The 15,707-nt window shown below is 31.6% G+C and overlaps 1 protein-coding gene across 2 annotated transcripts; it reads left to right on the top strand.

Moving 5' to 3' along the window:
- Positions 1-1,158: 1,158 nt before the first annotated feature.
- LOC127737799 (uncharacterized) lies at positions 1,159-14,867 on the top strand. 2 transcript variants are annotated; one of them, XM_052248717.1, is made up of 8 exons: positions 1,159-3,136; positions 3,415-3,507; positions 5,433-5,591; positions 7,546-8,461; positions 9,400-9,612; positions 12,204-12,262; positions 12,729-12,923; positions 14,630-14,867. In XM_052248717.1, exons 1-8 carry the CDS (start codon positions 2,912-2,914, stop codon positions 14,795-14,797), a joined length of 2,028 nt encoding a protein of 675 aa, XP_052104677.1. In that variant the 5' UTR covers positions 1,159-2,911; the 3' UTR covers positions 14,798-14,867. The 2 variants fall into 2 exon arrangements, with proteins under 2 accessions (XP_052104677.1, XP_052104678.1); XM_052248718.1 differs by lacking the exon at positions 1,159-3,136 and having other exon boundaries at positions 3,236-3,507.
- Positions 14,868-15,707: the final 840 nt, after the last annotated feature.

Here is a 15,707-nt window from a genome sequence, read left to right as displayed (position 1 = left end):
TTAAATGTAATAATAACCAATACAAAGAACATCAAACTACTGCGCTAAATTTTATGTGACTATAACCAAAACATAGAACATCAAATCGCTTTGATAAAAACGATAACATAGAACATCAAATCGCTTTGATAATAACCAAAATATAGAACATCAATCCAATGTGCTTTATTTTATGTCATAATAACCAAAACATAGAACATCAAATCACTTTATTTAATGTTTTACCAAAACATAGAGCATCAATCAACTGTGCTTCATTTTATGTGATAATAATCAAAACATAGAACATCCAACAACTGTGCTACGTTTCATGTGATGATAACAAAAAATAGAACTTCAAACCACAGTGCTACATTTCATATGACAATATCCCGAAACAATGAACATCAAATAACTGTGCTACATTTAATGTGACAATAATCAAAACATAGAACATCATACTACTATGCTTCGTTTTATACGACAATAACCAAAACTTATAACATCAATCACTGTGCATCATTTTATGTGACAATAACCGAAATAAGAACGTCATACCACTCTGGTTTTTTTTTTACAATAACCAAAACATCAAACATCAAACCAATGTGCTACATTCTATTCAATTTTGATCAAAACATAAAACATCAAATTATTGTTATAATGACCAAAATATATAACAACAAACTCCCGTGCTACATTTCGTGTGGCAATAGCCAAAATGTTGATCATTTAACCACTGTCACTTTGCTACATTTTTTGTGACAATAACCAAAACATAAAACATAAAATGTAACACTGTGGTTGGATATTCTATATTTTGGTAAAAGAGGGACGAAAGATACCAAAGGGACATTCAAACTCATAAGTCGGAAATAAACTGACAACGTCATGGCTGAAAAAGAAAAAGACAAATAGACAAACAATAGTACACAAAACACAACATCGAAAACTAAAGACTGAGCAACACGAACCCCACCAAAAACTGTGGGTGATCTCAGGTGCTCCGGAAGGGTAAGCAGATCCTGCTCCACATGTGGCACCCGTCGTGTTGCTCATGTTAATACAAACCCGATAATAAGTCTAATTCGGTAATTATCACATAAAATGTAGCACAGTTATCTGACGTTCTTTATTTTGGTTATTGTCACACACAATAATTCACAGTGATTGATGTTATAAGTTTTGGTATATTTGTGCTTCATTTTATGTGCCAATAACCGACTTATAACATTAACCACTATGTATTATTGTGTGTGACTATAACAACAATAAAGAACATCAATCTAGTGTGCTACATTTTATGTAATAATGACCCAAAATAGAACTTCAGACAAATATGCTACATTTTATGTGACAATTCCCAAAACATAGAACATCCAACCAGAGTGCTACATTTTATGTGACAATTACCAAAACATAGAACATCCAACCAAAGTGCTACATTTTATGTGACAATTACCAAAACATAGAACATCCAACCACAGTGCTACATTTTATGTGACAATTACAAAAACATAGAACATCCAACCACAGTGCTACATATTATGTGACAATAACCAAAACTTATGACCACTGTGTATTTTTGTATGTGACAATAACCAAAACATAGAGCATGCAACTACCGTGCTATATTTTATGTGACAATAATTAAAACATAGAACATCAATCAACTGTGCTTCATTTCATGTGATAATGAATAAATGGTGAATGTGTCCATGTGACACAGATGATGACCCCGCTTGCATATAACCTTATCAATTCAAACTTGATCTGTGTTTTGTGATAATTAGCGTTGTGTATAAGTTTCACCATATTTGGTTGAGGCAAACTAAAGTTAGAGAACGGAAACCAATTTCGGGACGAGCTATCAAGACATATAGACCTGTGCTACATTTTCAGGTGATATTCCTACAATAACCTTAACATAGAATATCATACAATTCTGTTACATTTTCAGAAACTGGTATCCCTACAATAAAAAAATATAGAACATCATAAATTGTTTTTTATTTCCAGAATATCAATATGATATCCCATTGGTGGTCTTGGGCTGTTTTCTCCCATTAGGTCGGGTTGTTGTCTTTCTGTCACATTCCCCGTTTTTTTCTCAATTCTATTAATAACCTATTAATTTTCAGAATATGATATCCATACCATAAACAAAACAAAGTACACAATAAAACTGCCAGAAAATGATATCCTTACAATTGAGTACAAACACGCAGAACTAAGAATTCCTTGATTAATTATGATTATGATTTTGATCGTGCCACTTTTAAGATTAGTGGATTTGGAGCTGTTTTGTCGTGAACCATTGTTAACACGGTATTTATTTTAAGTATCCACCCATATACATCCGGATTTAATAATGGTCAACTTCAACTTGTCTGAAATTGAATTAAACATTCATAATCTTGGTATATAAATTCACATGAAACATAACAATTTGAAGTAAATTGTATTTAGAAAGCAAACAAAATTATGAGCCAATAGAATCAACCTATAGATTTCAAGTACACTGCCATAATATTACGATTGAATGTGTCTTATTGGAGTTTTATGAAATAATTGAACTTAGAAGCAAGAATCTTAATGACGCTTCAAAGAAACTGTTCTAGATTAAAACACGCACTGAAGATGGAAAACGAGCATAAAGATGTCGATTAGAGTCTGTCCTTTGGAATTTATTATTGTAAAATCGACTACACAAATCATTAACAGTTTGTTCTGAAGCAATCGGATTTACGTCTGCTAATCATCAAATTACAACCGAAGGCATATAATATGACAAGAACCGTGTATACATGACAGGTACATAATATATAAATACACTTTTAGCAGATGTTTTAGTTAAACGGAAAAAATCGTTCCATATAAAATTTTGTTTCCTGACATTTTGTTTTTTTGAAATTCGGAATGGACCTTTAAAATGCCAAATCGTAGTTTTTGGATAGAAGCAAAAGAGTCGTTGGAGCAAAATGCAAAAACAACGCCTATATCGTCTAGAATACTAGGAATTGGTGTAATTATTGTGGCCTTTATAGTGCTTTCTATTGGACTTATTGTGGGACTAAAATTCCCGGGATTCGTAGAGGATAGAATAAAAGAAGACCATTGTGTTGTTAGCGAAGAATATTCACATTATAATCAATGGGTAAGGAAACTTAATTTTAAAGAAAATGTCTTTGATAGTGACTGTTATATTTTTGCATTTTCATTTTATTATTGAAGTTTGATTAATTGACAGGTTACAGATAAATGTTGTCTTTTAGTATTCCCTCCAAGAATAAAATAGAAAGGAAAATAAGAAAAACACAAATAAACAATTACTATAATGAATTGACTACTAAGTAGATGGTAATGCAAGTATGATTTGTGGATTTTAATAAAAAAAAATATCTTTTGAAATAACAGATTTTTCATTTCTTATAGGAATTTGATGAACAATGGATTCGGTATGAAACATTATATTTTTGGAATATTACAAATCAACAAAATGTTTTAATGAGTGGTGCTGTTCCTCATGTAAGTAGTTATATATATTTTAAATTAATACATGTTTAATAACGGACATAGTTTATTGCTTGTTTATTTCATTAAATGTAATATCATGCTTTATCCTTAAATAATGTAAATTTCTGAAAGACTCACATTCTGAATTATTGAATGCTATAATTTTGCATTAACCATCATATCATGGAATGATAAACCTACCTTTAATACGTATACAAAAATATTTCAGTACATTTGGAGATAGCTGTTCTATTGTTCTTTGTATGTTGATAAGAGGAGATGCCGGGTATACGAAAATGAGAAGGTTTATCAACTATATAAGAACTATAATGTTGATTTGTTCTAATTTGATTTTTTAAACTACAGGATTTTTATCTAAGTCACACTTCACCCTTTCTATGTGGCTATACACTCAAACAGCACCTGAAGATAGAGTATATATTTCCGAAGTGAAACGATACTCTAGGGCTTACTTTTCTTATCATAATTTCCTTGAGATTGAGGAAATAAACTCTTTTTAAGGAAGCTATCGAACAAAGGGTCCTTACTTGTAATGATGAAGTTTTCTCTTTTGCAGTTTAAATTTGTCAACTAATATATTCATCTTGCCCTGGCCATAATCCCGTTCATTGTTTATGTATTCTACGTATAAAAGTACCTACTTATAGAGTGTGTTAGAATACAAATGATATAAAAATACAACGGTTAGATAAGTACCCAATACTTGATTGCATTAAACTATTCATACATCTATAAAACTGTTTCTATCTTCATTTAAAAATATACTTAAAAAAATCACCAGCATTTACGATACTCCGAATGAAACCATTGTGTTTACAATGTTGTTATGGGCTATAGTGTATTGACAAAAAAAACAAAAACAAAAATACCGAACTCCAAGGCAAATTCAAAATAGGGAAGTCCATAAAAGCTGACAAATCAAACGCTGTCAATCAACAGAACAAGTGAAAAACAACTGCCAAATGATATAAAGTCGACAGTTTCTACCAGTCATGGTTTATGGAGAATTTTATACTATGAATCGAAACTTATTAAACATCTAAACTTTCACACGTCCTTATAAATTATTGTTTTGTTCATATTATATTATTTATCGAAGTCACGTTGCGAATGTAAGTAACTAATCTTCGTCTTCTGTTCTATATTAATTTTTTGGCAGAATATCAGAAATCCGCGACATCAAACTAACAACCTGAGGAGTCAAATAAAACAATTAACCCTGTTCTTACGGATTATGATCAAGGACATGCGGCCTCATCAAGCATGGTTAATAATTTCATTGTAGTTCTTGGTTTTATGTTATGTTTTATGACATGTTTTTTTAATTTCTTTTGATTAGTAATTGGCGCAAGATAAATAAATCTTACATAAAAAGCCCTTTTCAATTAAACAAAAACAATATATCTAAGATAAAAGGAAAATTTTAAGAAGGGAATAGATATTGACACATCGAGCTTTAATCATGTCTTAGTCGCCGCCAAATAACAGGTGTTGTTTTGTGTTGGTTTTGTTTTACAAAAATAAGACGGTACATGTCACTTCTAATTATCTTATTAATTTCGTTTGGATCTTTATTAAAAATTAGATTAAAACGAGGAATGCAAGTTCCTCCTTTCAATGTTTCCAATAATAAGCAACAGTAATTCCAATGTATATCAAACAGTACCATTAATTGTTACCACCAGAATACAAGTTTCTTCTATTTAGCTCATGGAAAAACATAAATTTTTAATTAGTAGAATAGATATAAAATCATACAATTGTAATTGCACTTTTTATTTTAACTATACAGCATTCAGGTTTTTTTCATTTCATTGCTTATCGTAAATATGGTCAGTTCGTTGGATAGTCTAAATAAACAAATGAATGAAATTTGAATGGACCATAGTAATACTTTTTTACTCTTAATGTTTTAGCTGGAAAAATGTGGTCCTTACATCTATAAAAAGACGGCAAGAAAAGTGAATGTTGTTTTCAGGGACGGATATGTTTCTTTCAAATACTTAATATCATTTAACTTTGATGAAGATAAAACGCAGCAGGAATGTGGCGTAAACTGTAAAAGTGGTGACGAGGTGAGTTTGTATCAAAATTCACCACACTTTAGTGGTCGTATACAAACCTTAATAAATTTGTAAAATAAAGTTTAGCAGTTTTGATATGTATGACCAACTCATGGAGAAATTCACATCATCCATTTAATGATACACAAGTGTCTCATAACCCAAAGTGATCCCGAAATAAGAGAAATCCCCATAGATGCATCTTACCATGTATTGCAATAAAGTGTAAGAGAAATGTTTATCGTCACTCTTATCATTAAAATTAAACGATTCTAGTTATAGAGAGAAAATGAATGTCAAATTTTGAGGGAATTCTTAAAATATTGTTTTGCAAAATTTATCTAATCTATGAATACCCGGGGGCTGTTTTTTTTTAAATATTAATAAAACAAGAAGGAGTGATTGTATTGTGATACTTATTTTTATTTCGTTGGATTTTATGAAGTCATTAAGAAAAAGATAGAGACTCATGTGGCATACTGTATTATTGAAATGAGAGAGATAAACATGAAATACAATCCTGCAGATAAACTCTCAATGAACCCATGCACTATTTCAAATCAACGAACGGAGTGCCTAATTAGCAGAATGACGTTGATATGCGATCATTTTGTGTCTGAAAATCAATTTCAAGAAAGCAAAATTATGTTTATGAGGTTGGTAACAAGAAATGAATCTCTGTACATAAGGTTGGTAAGAAGTGTATATGTACTTGTATCATCTTCATTGACACCGATTGAAATCAGTTGAAAATCTATTCATGTAGTCCACTTAATTAGTAAATAATTGATGATATATAAAAGCTTAAGTTGTACGGATATGGTTTAAAATGTCGCTTATAGTCCCGTGTGATCATTTACAAATTGTAGCTTAGTCCCTTGTGACCATCGTACCCGTAAACAGTTGCTTTGTGTAAGTGGTTTCTGATTATGAATCTTCGCAATTGCTTACAACAATTATCTCTATATATATATTGCCTAAGGGGGTATGGGGTATCTGTCAATGCGATAGTAACTCAAAGGCACACATAACCAAAAGTCATCTCTATAGCCTTTAAGACTAGATGTCAATACAATATGTCAAGCGAGTCTAAAAATACCAATATATACGAAAATAAAGAGATGAGGTATGATTGCAAATGAGACAACTATCCACCAAAGTTCAAATAAAGTGGATGTATAGGCAACCGTACGGCCTTCAACAGTGAGAAAACCCCATACTGTACAGTCGGCTATAAAAGGCCTCGACATGAAAAATATGAAACAATTCAATTGAGAAAACTAACGGCATAATTTATGAAATAAAAACGATAAACAAATATGACATGAAAACAAACTATAAAAATCAGTTGAAAAGGCTTAACTCATCAGATCAATACAAAGCAGAAGAACATCAAACATAAACACAGACCTGGCGTGGCAGGGTATTTATCCATCCCTCATCCCTAACAATAAATAGATTGTTTATATAAAAATGTTATTTCTGAATTGAAATTGGAAACCCATATCACAAAAATATCGTTCTATACCAATATTAATTCCTTGCATGGCTATGCGCAAGATTCAAATTTACTGGAAATATACAAATTTCTTTAAAGTTTGATTCAACGTTTGACAGGTCAAGCTATTTCATTCGCTTGAACCTAGGAATAGTATACTACTTGATATATCAATAGGTTATGTCCCAGCTTAAACATCGTTATATAATTACTTATTGGGCCTTATTTGGACGCAATTTCTTAATATTTGTTGCAAGTTTTTGGCAATAACGAAATCTTGATATTATACTATCATACACATGTAACTATTAAAGACATTTCAGTAAAAGAAATACTCGTTTCAATGAACTAATTAGGTAGAATACTCGATAGTCAAATTTTTATAATTCAAAATATAAAGAATACGATTGAACAATTGCAGTAAATAATTCACTCTTAAATGATTTTTACATCAATTGTGTTTTTTAGATAATAATGCTCGACACAGATAAAATAGAAGAAATTGGAACGTTTAAAAGCTCTGAGGATTATCTCTTAGGAAACATTCCGGAATGGATCAATTCGAAAATAGCAGAACTAAGTGTACTTCAAACAAATATTTCTGAGAATGTGTTTTCTTTGCTAGGATTGTTAAACAACACTGCAAATACAGAAAATATTGTGGATCATTTAGTTCAAAACATTTCCTTTGGTCGCTGGATAGGTATAAATAATAATGAACAGAAAATTGTGATTAATAACATCAGAAACTTTACTGATTTTTCTGGGACTGAAATGTCACGCTTGTATAACGCTCTCTCCTCAGCGGAAGTGATGGGTTTACCTTTGAAACAAGAAACAACTGAAACTTGCAGAACTTTTATCAACACACATACTTGTTCGCGACATCTCATAATTTACAACAGTTCCACACCGGGGCTTCTGTATCCATCTATTGAGGATAATGATTTAAAATATTCTAATTTTAGAAACATTTGTGGACTACTTCTCTTCATACAAAGCATTAATGAATCTAATATTAACTGTTTTCTAAGTGTAACAGAATGGGTAAGCGAGTTGTTTTGTTTTGCGAATGATACATATTGTAAGTCACTTATGTTGGATAATGTTTATATCTCAAACTTTCTACTGACTCTAAAAGATTTCGTTTTTTCTTCTTTGTTTGATAATGTCAACAACTGGAGTGCCACAGAGCATCGAAACAACCTGTTTAAATTTTCAAGTATAAAACAGTTGGTGATTGGGTACGACTCTTCTTCCGGTTATGTTTATGGTGAACTGACCAAAAATATGACTCGAGAAGTTAGCCAGAGTTTTGGTTTGTCTGTCAAGTTGTCAACATGCATACTAGACAGACACTCGGGCAATAATATGATGCTATACAGTAAGTTTATAATGAAAGGCAACAGTGCATTATAAATAAACTATATTAACTTCCCATTGGTTCTATCGTATTCAACTTCTGACATGATTTTTGAAAAAAACTTTTCAATAGTTTGAGAACCAGGTAACACTAGAAACGTTTTGGTCCATTAGAAAAGTTTCATAAATAATAGTCAGTCATTCCACACACATATCGAAATCTAAGATTGTAATGTTTCAGATAAATGCATGTCTTAATGCTTCCCATTATTTTGAGTAGTTATATTTTCTTTTGAGTCATGTCAAGCTTGTGCTTTTTCAGAAATGATCTTTTATACCTGAATTGGTGTAGGTACCTTCCAAAAATTGTACAACTCCTAAGACACTATCCAACAAATATAATAGTAAAGTTTAATGCACAAATAATATTAATAAACAAATACATTTCATGTGAAATGTCTTTTCTTTCTCGAGTTTTCCCACTTATTTGTCAATATTTTAAAAAGACATTATACTCGTTAGGCAACATTAAAAACCAGAATCTTGCACTCTTGTTGTGACCATTATTATTTCATCAAACAATTCAGTTTTTCGTTCTGTTCTCAGACAACTTCTAAAATGTGGTTTAAGTAAGTATTTGTTCTTACAAAAGGTAAAACAAGTTTTTTTGGTTTTTTTTTCCCTTTTTTTAGAAAGCTTCAACAACAGGAATGATTTGTATCGGTCATCAGTTATTTGCTTCTTGGTTTTGTTTTTAAAGTTTGGATAAGGTTAAGGTTGGTACAAAGGACAACTTCAAAAGGGGGTGGAAGTGGCTTTAGATAAATTTTAATGCTTTTCAAATAATTTTATTTCAGGACAAAGTCCTCACTGCAAAAATATTTTGCTTAACCTAAAAAAGAAACAAAAGACAATGCACAACTGTGTACAACAGTGTGAAAATTGGATTTTATATTCCAGATTATCAGGATTCCGATATTTCCACAGCGAGTCAACACAGCATATATACCACGTATTTCATTCAACCATTGGAAGATTTGAAGACATGTAGAAGTCAAAGGCCTGCAGTAAACTCTTTCCTTCATTTTAGCGAAGAGTTTGCTTGCGCAGTATATTTTAAACAAAAAGGGATAACGGAATATTCAGGAATTGATTTATTCAAATATATATCAGGTAAGGAAAATATACACTTGCAAACTTTTTTAAATGTTGAATACTAGTAGAAATACACACTACATAAAAGTTAACACTTTATTGAGGTAAAAAAATCTTTAAAAATGTAAGCACGTGAATAAAAAACTACGACGCAAGGTAAATAGAAATTCCAATATCCATATCTACTTTAATTATTCATCCCTTATTTTATTGATTTTGTATTTGCATTGTATCATAGATCAAATTTATTCGTTCAGTGTATGTTCACTTGTGTTAATATGTCTTTTGATTGAGTTAAGCCATTTCAATTGATATTTTATAGTGTGTCTTTCTATGATGTGATGTTACACTATTTTTCAGATAGGGTGACGGTTTGGTACCATTACAACGTTTAAACCCGATGCAATTGTTTTGCACCTGTCCTAAGTCAAGAATCTGATGTTTAGTAGTTGTCGTTTGTTGATGTGGTTCATAAGTGTTTCTCGTTTCTCGTTTTTTGTATAGAATTGACCGTTGGTTTTCCCGTTTGAATGGTTTTACACTAGTAATTTTTGAGGCCCTTTATAGCTTGCTGTTCGGTGTGAGTCAAGGCTCCGTGTTGAAGACCGTACTTTGACCTATAATGGTTTACTTTTATAAATTGTGACTTGGATGGAGAGTTGTCTGATTGACACTCATACCACATCTTCTTATATCTACTAAAAATATGTTGTTTTATAAAACACAAAAAAATGCATTCATCTAGAAAATTAAAAATGGGTAATGAAAAAGTTACTGTTTGAAAACTTCTTTTTCACCCTTTTCCCAAAATATTTTTGGAGTTTTTTCCGTGGCTTCTACCATTTTTCTTTTCTTCTTTTTGGTTGGACGCTATATTTTTTACTGTAACTTAATGCTAAAAGTTGAAACCCTATCTTTGCATTCAGAATACAATTTTACCAAAGCAGAAGGGACGTTAAGGCCCGTTTATGGAAATAGAAATTAAGGATTTTGAGAACGTCTTCAATATTTCTAATAATATATATTACTTTATCATATCGTCATAATTACGTGATACAAAAAGCCAAATTCAACTAAGGCCAACTTTTGCCTGTGGGAGTTGCAACCTTAGTTTCTTAATAGTTTATTTATCAACGGGGAATATATCGGAGAAAACTGATAGTGCATTATTAATTCAGGCATGTCTTACATTTATAGACAGAAGCCATGTTAATATAATTTAACACACACACTGCTACTTCTGCTGCCTTGTTAGATTTTTGGTCCAGAATCTGTTTAATTGTTCTTACTAATTGCTCACACTTGTTTGATGTTACAAATTGTAATTTCGGAAGACTCGTTTATCGACTTTCAAAGACAAGATGGCAATAACGATGTATGTAAATAAATGAACATATAAACCATCGTAATAAGATAGTTCACGATTTCCATCAAATTAAAGTGTTTTCTTATATTTGAAATATCGATTTCTAGAAAGTCGACACAGTTCTCTTTAGCAGAAAAATAAAACAAAACAAACTGTCGTTGTTGATAATGCAAGCATCAGGATACCATTAAAATATTGAAAAAAATGTTTGTAGATTTTAGATCCTTCCACCCCCAATGTCCTAATATGATTTTTAGTAGGAATATGGAAATAGTACAAATATGCAAAAACATATAGTAGAACGATATAAAAATAACCTAAAATGTTTCGTTACTTTAGTGTTTGTGTCGAATACGGAATCCGCTTCCATTGTACATGTAGAATAGGGATATTTTTCAAATTGTTTTCTCAGGCAATGATGAAAAGGGGGCCAAAAATTGAAGATTGTTAATTTCAAGATGGAAAGAAAATTAGTTTATACATCTTGACTGTACTTCGTTTCGAAAATGCTTTAAATGAAATTTTAAATAGATTGCCTTAGCCTTGGCACAGCTTGTTTAGGAGGTTCGGTTTTATTGCTATTCAACTTAGTATTTGATTGGTTTTTCAAGTGTTTTGGTTCGAATGCCACTGATGAGTTTTATGTAGATACAAAATAAAAGCCTGGTATCTTTTGGTGCGTTTTAAAGTGGACATTTTGATAAGCTCTTCCATTTTGTTATTTATTTTGCTTTCCAACTGTTTTGATATTAGCGCCATTGAAGAGCCTTGTGTAGATAAAACATGTCTCTGGCGTACTTATAATAAAATTGAGAATGGAAATGGGGAATGTGTCAAAGAGACAACAACCCGACCATAGAGCAGACAACAGCCGAAGGCCACCAATGGGTCTTCAATGCAGCGAGAAACTCCCGCACCCGGAGTTATAAGCATGGTATCTTTGATGACTGATGTTATGAATTGTTTTATTAGTAATTTAACATAATCATGATAGTTCTAGCGCGTTTTTTTTCAATGTAACGAAGCAAATATGTGACCAGTTTCACATTTTACTGCATCTTTCCTATGAAGAAAAGGTATCTTCGTTTTTCCTCCAGTTTCAAATATGTTACATACAGTATTTCAACAAAAACCGAATTCGGTCAGGAGCACATTTCTGTTGGTGTAAGATGTTATTAAGAATTAGTAATCTAATTTGATATAATGATCATTGCACGACTCAAGTTTTAATAGTTTTTTGCAGATGTATCAAGATGTCCATCAAACACAAATGTTCCGTGTTGTACTTTTATTGAGTCATTTGTAAGTACTTTTTTTTGTATATATTTGGGAAATATACATTATCAATTTCAATACCTGTTTACGAAACTAATAGTATTCATGAATGAGTATAGACCGTCTGTATGTTAACTTGAATAGACTGTTTGACGGGTACCACAAGTAGAGGTGGAACTCCATATCCTGCTTGTTTGTTCGTGTTTTGTTTTCTTTGGCAGTTCCCGTCATTCTTCGTTTTATGGTTGTTTAATTGCCCCCTTTGTATCTTCTTATCTTTTGCTAATACCTGAATTAAAATATAAGTCAACATGTATTAATTTCTCAAACATTGCAAGCATTGTCCCTGGCTTTACGTTGTATTAGTTATTGTAAACTTATCCAACATTCTCACGAGCATATTTTTATCTAAAGAATTTGTATGTGTATTTTGATATCCCTGTCTAATTAAAAAGTTTTGAATCTATGACATTGACATATTGTTGTATTTCAGATTGACATAGAACCTCTTTCGGGGAAAATTTGGAGAAAGACTCTGTGCAAGCAACAGAAAATCTCTTTTTTTAAGTATGGAGATGTTACTGATAATGTATATCGACTGAATATTTCAACATATTCATTTTCAACGTTTTTAAGGGAATCAAGAATAGAAATTTCAAGTTCTGATGTTGGAAAATTTAAAACACGCGTAAGTTAATTATCTTATTTTAAGACTCTTATCTTAACTCCATAAAAAGAGAAAACATTGATTTTGATGCCTAGATTCTGAATCATAAGAATGGTATTGACACTTATAAAAAGTTGTGATAACAAAATAAAATAAAATAATATTATTTTGTTCAGAAAAATTAGTAGATTATGTAACTATTATTTACAAATATATTTCAATGTTCTTCCGCTTTTTGAACTCATACTTTGCTTTATTGTAAAAGAAGATCAAATAAGCATGTAAAATTCCGCTGTCTGAGGCCTTCTGAAAAAAAGACATCATACAAAAGTCAGCTTATGTGTAAACATTCAGTTATTGTAAAGTATTTTTTTGAAATATCACATGATCAACACTTAATGACCCGGTCTGATTAAAATGGATACGTCTTTTTTTGTATTTGGGTAAACAAACAAAAAACTAGTGCTGGAAGAAGGAAAATCAACACCAGTTCAGGAAATAAAGCTAGGAACCTCATGTTTCAAATCTACATAAATTATATGCCAGAGACTACTCAAAACTCAAAGACGCGTACGACATCATCCTATCTATGCCATAATGGAGCATCAGATATCCAGTTACTGCATGTAGATCTTCGTGCGCTTGAGGAATCGGACAACAGATTGCAAATGAATTTTAACTTAAGTACATGCATAGTAATAAGAGAAACACCATGTAAGTTCAAGACCATGAACGTCATACCTACTAACTATATGTATCTGCTTCTTTGTCACATACTAATTTAGCTGACTTCAACAACTACCTGGGAGTCACAATAACCAACAACATGTCCTGGGACAAACATGTTAGCAACGAATCTGTCAAAGGAAACAGAACACTTGACTGTATTAGAAGAAATCCGAAAGACTGCACCAAGACCGTCAAAGAGAAATCTTAAACAAAAAAAGTAATACCTATCATTGGTTACTCAGTATGCTGTCACTGCATTGAAGTAAAATCAATATCCTAAGTAATTTGCAAAGAAAAGCGACTTTGTTTTGCCACCAACAACTATACAGACAGAACACCTGGGTGCGTGACTAACACGATAACAACACTAAGTTGGCAAAGTCAGAACAAAGAAGATAGAAAAGTAGACTGTACGAAATGTAACACACGCTTATAGATATCGATCCTTGTACTAGTCAGCACATCTGGGAAACACTTTCATTGGAGCGACAAATACCTGTACTGACCACATAATAAGGCTATATTGCATAATGTTAAAAATAACAAAATATTGAAAACTCTAGATATTATTCTTTGTGAATACAACGTTCCCATTGGTGTCTCCATTCTTTTCCCCCATTTTTACTCTCATGTCATTTGAGCGTTTGCCGTGTAACGTCATTCGATGCTACTTTACTTAATTGATGTGTTTGATTATGAATATCACAGAGCTGCCATGTTTATTTTAGGCAATGTTTAAATCATATTACTAATTAACGGCAATAACGGGTTACCTGTTTGGTGACTAGCATCAAGATTTAAGGAAATGATCATGTAGTCACGCCATACAGACAATTTGCTATTTCATTTATAACAGATCACAAAAACCACATACCGGTATATGAATATAAAAAGCTATATTTTTTAATATGAACTGTAGTAGGAACTTTATTAAAAGTATAAGATAACTTTACACACACGAATAAAATAAATTTACAAACTTTTATTTTCATTTCCAGATCGAACAAATGCTTGACGCCTCATGTGTTGGTATGATAAGTTTAACTGTGATAGCTTCGGGTGTTTTTATTCTTGCTGTATGTATATTGTGTTGGCCTCAAGCAAAGACAAAGGTCCATCCGTTCATTTTAGAACAAAGTCATAATTTAGCTCATTCAAGATTATAGAGATGTTTAACATGAACTAACAGTATTATGATATATGTCTTTCAATTTACTGAAATAGATGATTTGGAAGTTGGAGCGTATTTTTGTTTGTTTGTTTTTTTTTCTTGCCATAGTTAGTAAAAGCTTACAATCGAATAAGAAAATGAAAACACAATTAGTCCTTCTAATTCGTTATTTTCTGGACATCTCACGTATACATAAAGAGCGGTAGCGCAAACATCTCATACTTGTATTTGCAATCCAGAACATTCTTTGGGCGCGCAAATGAATTAAATAACAATGAAAATTAATTAAGAAAGTTTCACTTTGAATTACTATCTCTGATAAATAAAAAAACTTCAATTTGAAAATACTGTGTCTATTAAATAAAGTACGATTGAACTCATAAAACACAGTTAACAGTCCATTAAATTCGGATAAATAGTTCACATTGATCACATGCGACGGTCTCCTTTGGTCCACATCTTTATCTTTTGTTTTGCCTCGGTCTTCGCTTGTCTTGCGGGTAATATTTCATTACATGGACTTCTGTCTTTATTAGATGTCAGTTCTAGAGGATGTAATAGTTGCGGTTCCTTTTTCAGTCTTTTATTTACATTTCATTTTCTCCACTTTGCAATATCTTTGTTCACTAGTAAAGATGGGTGATATTCTTTCTTGTGTAAAGTAGCGAAATATTTGTTGTCATGGTAACTTATACATGTCTTCTGATATAAATCTTGAAATTCTTTGTTTCTCGTTGTCTTCTCGTCAATTTTTCCAATGCCATGTGATTCTATCTTCCAAAACTTCTCCAGGTCAGATTCTCTGTCTTTTTTTATATTATTACATTCATTATAGAATTTTGCTGGTTTATGCAGCTTGGTGTACAGGGAAGTGTTCACGGCAGTAGGTCCCTCACCTTCGATGA

The sequence above is a fragment of the Mytilus californianus genome, unplaced genomic scaffold (assembly GCF_021869535.1).
Source record: "Mytilus californianus isolate M0D057914Y unplaced genomic scaffold, xbMytCali1.0.p SCAF_4, whole genome shotgun sequence".
Taxonomy (NCBI): Eukaryota; Metazoa; Mollusca; class Bivalvia; order Mytilida; family Mytilidae; genus Mytilus; species Mytilus californianus.
This window is presented reverse-complemented; position numbering and strand designations above follow the sequence as displayed.